Source organism: Coturnix japonica, chromosome 1 (assembly GCF_001577835.2).
Source record: "Coturnix japonica isolate 7356 chromosome 1, Coturnix japonica 2.1, whole genome shotgun sequence".
NCBI classification, from domain to species: domain Eukaryota; kingdom Metazoa; phylum Chordata; class Aves; order Galliformes; family Phasianidae; genus Coturnix; species Coturnix japonica.
The window spans coordinates 100,010,452-100,012,673 of NC_029516.1; the positions used below are offsets into that span (position 1 = coordinate 100,010,452).

General features: G+C 63.9%; 1 protein-coding gene across 1 annotated transcript in view; it reads right to left on the reverse strand.

The window, feature by feature from the left end:
* KDM6A (lysine demethylase 6A) overlaps window positions 1-2,216 on the reverse strand; it is a 142,925-nt gene extending 140,709 nt beyond the window's left edge. Inside the window, exons 1-2 of the mRNA XM_032449218.1 lie at window positions 2,026-2,216; window positions 1,708-1,771 (exon numbers count right to left, since the gene is read on the reverse strand). Coding sequence (XP_032305109.1) covers window positions 1,708-1,771; window positions 2,026-2,186 — 225 coding nt within the window. The 5' untranslated portion in view covers window positions 2,187-2,216. The remainder of the gene's footprint in view (window positions 1-1,707; window positions 1,772-2,025) is intronic.
* Between the last annotated feature and the right edge of the window lie 6 nt (window positions 2,217-2,222).

Genomic DNA, 2,222 nt, shown 5'->3' on the forward strand with positions numbered 1-2,222 from the left:
GGATGAGTGTTCCCAAAAATATACTTTGAAGGTATCAAATGCCCCATAACTCCAGCTTTCTGACACGGAGCAGAGAAGCAACTCAAATGAGTGGCAAAAATACATATATGTAATAATAAAAATAATTTTTAAAAGGTGTTACATTCAAAAAGGCCTCAAAAACTTCAGTAATATGCTGAACTGTGGCCCACTCTACTTCATTTTACAGTATGTGAAATCTATAAGGCGATAAAAGGCGAGGTAGCGATCCTGTGTGACAGGCAGCCTTAGTGATACCTTGTCTTTATTTTCTGAGCAGCATCTTTGGGCTCTATCCCATGTGTGATCCCCTGCGATGTTTCTGGCAGCCTCGGCAGCACACGGGGCTGAATCCTGGCCCGTCACAGCTAACGTATGGAACAGAACTGCTGTGACACTGTCACGGGTTAACATCACTCCTCGACCTTTCTGATTTATTGGAAAAATAAATACTTGAATAAATAACTCCGAAAACCCAACCGAAGCGGTGTGGCTTTTTAAACGCAAACACAAAGAAGGGCGCACTCGGCTTCGCGTTCCTTCCTTCCACCCTCCCCCACGTCCTGACGCCGAGCCTTTCCAATTAGGCCACAAACAAACACCCAAAGCCCAGCGAGGGCCCTGGGCCGCCGAGACTTCAGCTAGAAACGCTCCACGTGAAAGGCCGAGCACCACAAAGGGCCGAACAAAGTGTCAAAGCTGCTGTCAGGAGCGGGGCGCAGCGCAGCGCCGGGCAGCCCCGCACGGAGCCCCCGGCGGCTCTTCGGGCCTTTGTCAGCGCGGTGCGGAGCGCGACGCGTGCTACAGGTTGATAATGCCCCGCCCGCCCGCGGGCAGCGCCCGGACACGGCGCTCGGAGTTCCTGCCCTTCCGCGCTCGGCGGGGGCCGCTGGCTCCGCACGCCGCGCACGTCCTTTCGCGGTGTTTGTTTCGTGTTTACCTCCCCCCCCCCTTCTCTTTCTCCTCCCTGTCCGGCCATCTTGGGCCGGCAGGAGCAGCCATTACTTAACTCAATGACAGGGCCAACAACTTTTCGCGGACGCGAACGGCGCTCCGCGAGGCCGGGAGGGCTCCCGACGAGCCGCCCGCCAACGGGGACACTATTTAAGGGGGAGGCCCGCGGGTTGAGCGGCCGGCACGACAAGAGCTCGGGGCCGGGAGCCACGCTCCGCTTTTGGCGGCGCTTCCCGCGCCCCCCTTCAACTCGCAACTTCTCCCCCAGCGCTCCGCGGCCGCGCGGGGCCCAAATCACGAGGGAGGGTCCGGGGAGAGGGCAACGTCAGCAGCGCCTCGCGGGCGCCCTCCCCCCGCCTCCTCCCCCCCCCCCCCCCCCCCCCCCCCCCCCCCCCCCCCCCCCCCCCCCCCCCCCCCCCCCCCCCCCCCCCCCCCCCCCCCCCCCATCCCCGCCGCTCGCTCTCGTCCCCCCGGCTCCGGCCCCGACGTGCGGCGCTACGTTCGGCCGTCCCGGGGCCGGAACGCCGCCTTCGTCCCAAACGCAATCCCCGCGTCCGTAGTGAGAAGGGGCAGAGAGCACAGCCCCGCACAGCCCCGCACCGTGTGGGCTCAGGGGAGCGTGCGGCGAGGCCTCCCTACACCCCCAAACCGGGCTTCTCGTCCTCCTCCCCCCCCCAACACACACACACACACGCATACCCCCGAACCTCTCTCCCCATCCATCCCCGCTCCTACCTTTAACAGCAAGGCCTTCGTTCTGGCGCCATCTTCATGAAGCCTCAGAAATCCGAAGAGTCGGCTGCAGAGAGAGGGGAGCGGGCGGGAGGGAGAGAGAGAGAGGGAGAGAGGGAGGGGAGAGAAGAAGGAAAGGCGCGAGGCGCCGCGTTAGCCGGAGGCAGTTCCCCCGCGCGGGCAGGCGGGCAGGCCCGGCTCCGGGCCGGGCACACGCGCAGCGCCGAGCGGGGAACCGCGGGCAGGGGAGGGGGGGACGAGGAGGGAGCGCGGGCCGAGCCGGGCACGGAGGCGGCCGGACGCGGAGCTGGGAGCGGGTACCTGTCGAGGCCGGATAGGGCTTCTCTCTCCTCGGCTGTCAAGCTGGCGAAGTCCTCCTCGCTCTGGCCGCTCGCTTTCCCCGCCGCCATTTTCTTTTCCTCATCACCGAAAGGAGCAGCAGAGGCGGCGGCGGCGGCGAGCGACACTCCGCACGATTTCATGGAAACGCAGCGTAATTAACTGCCGATCGCACCCCC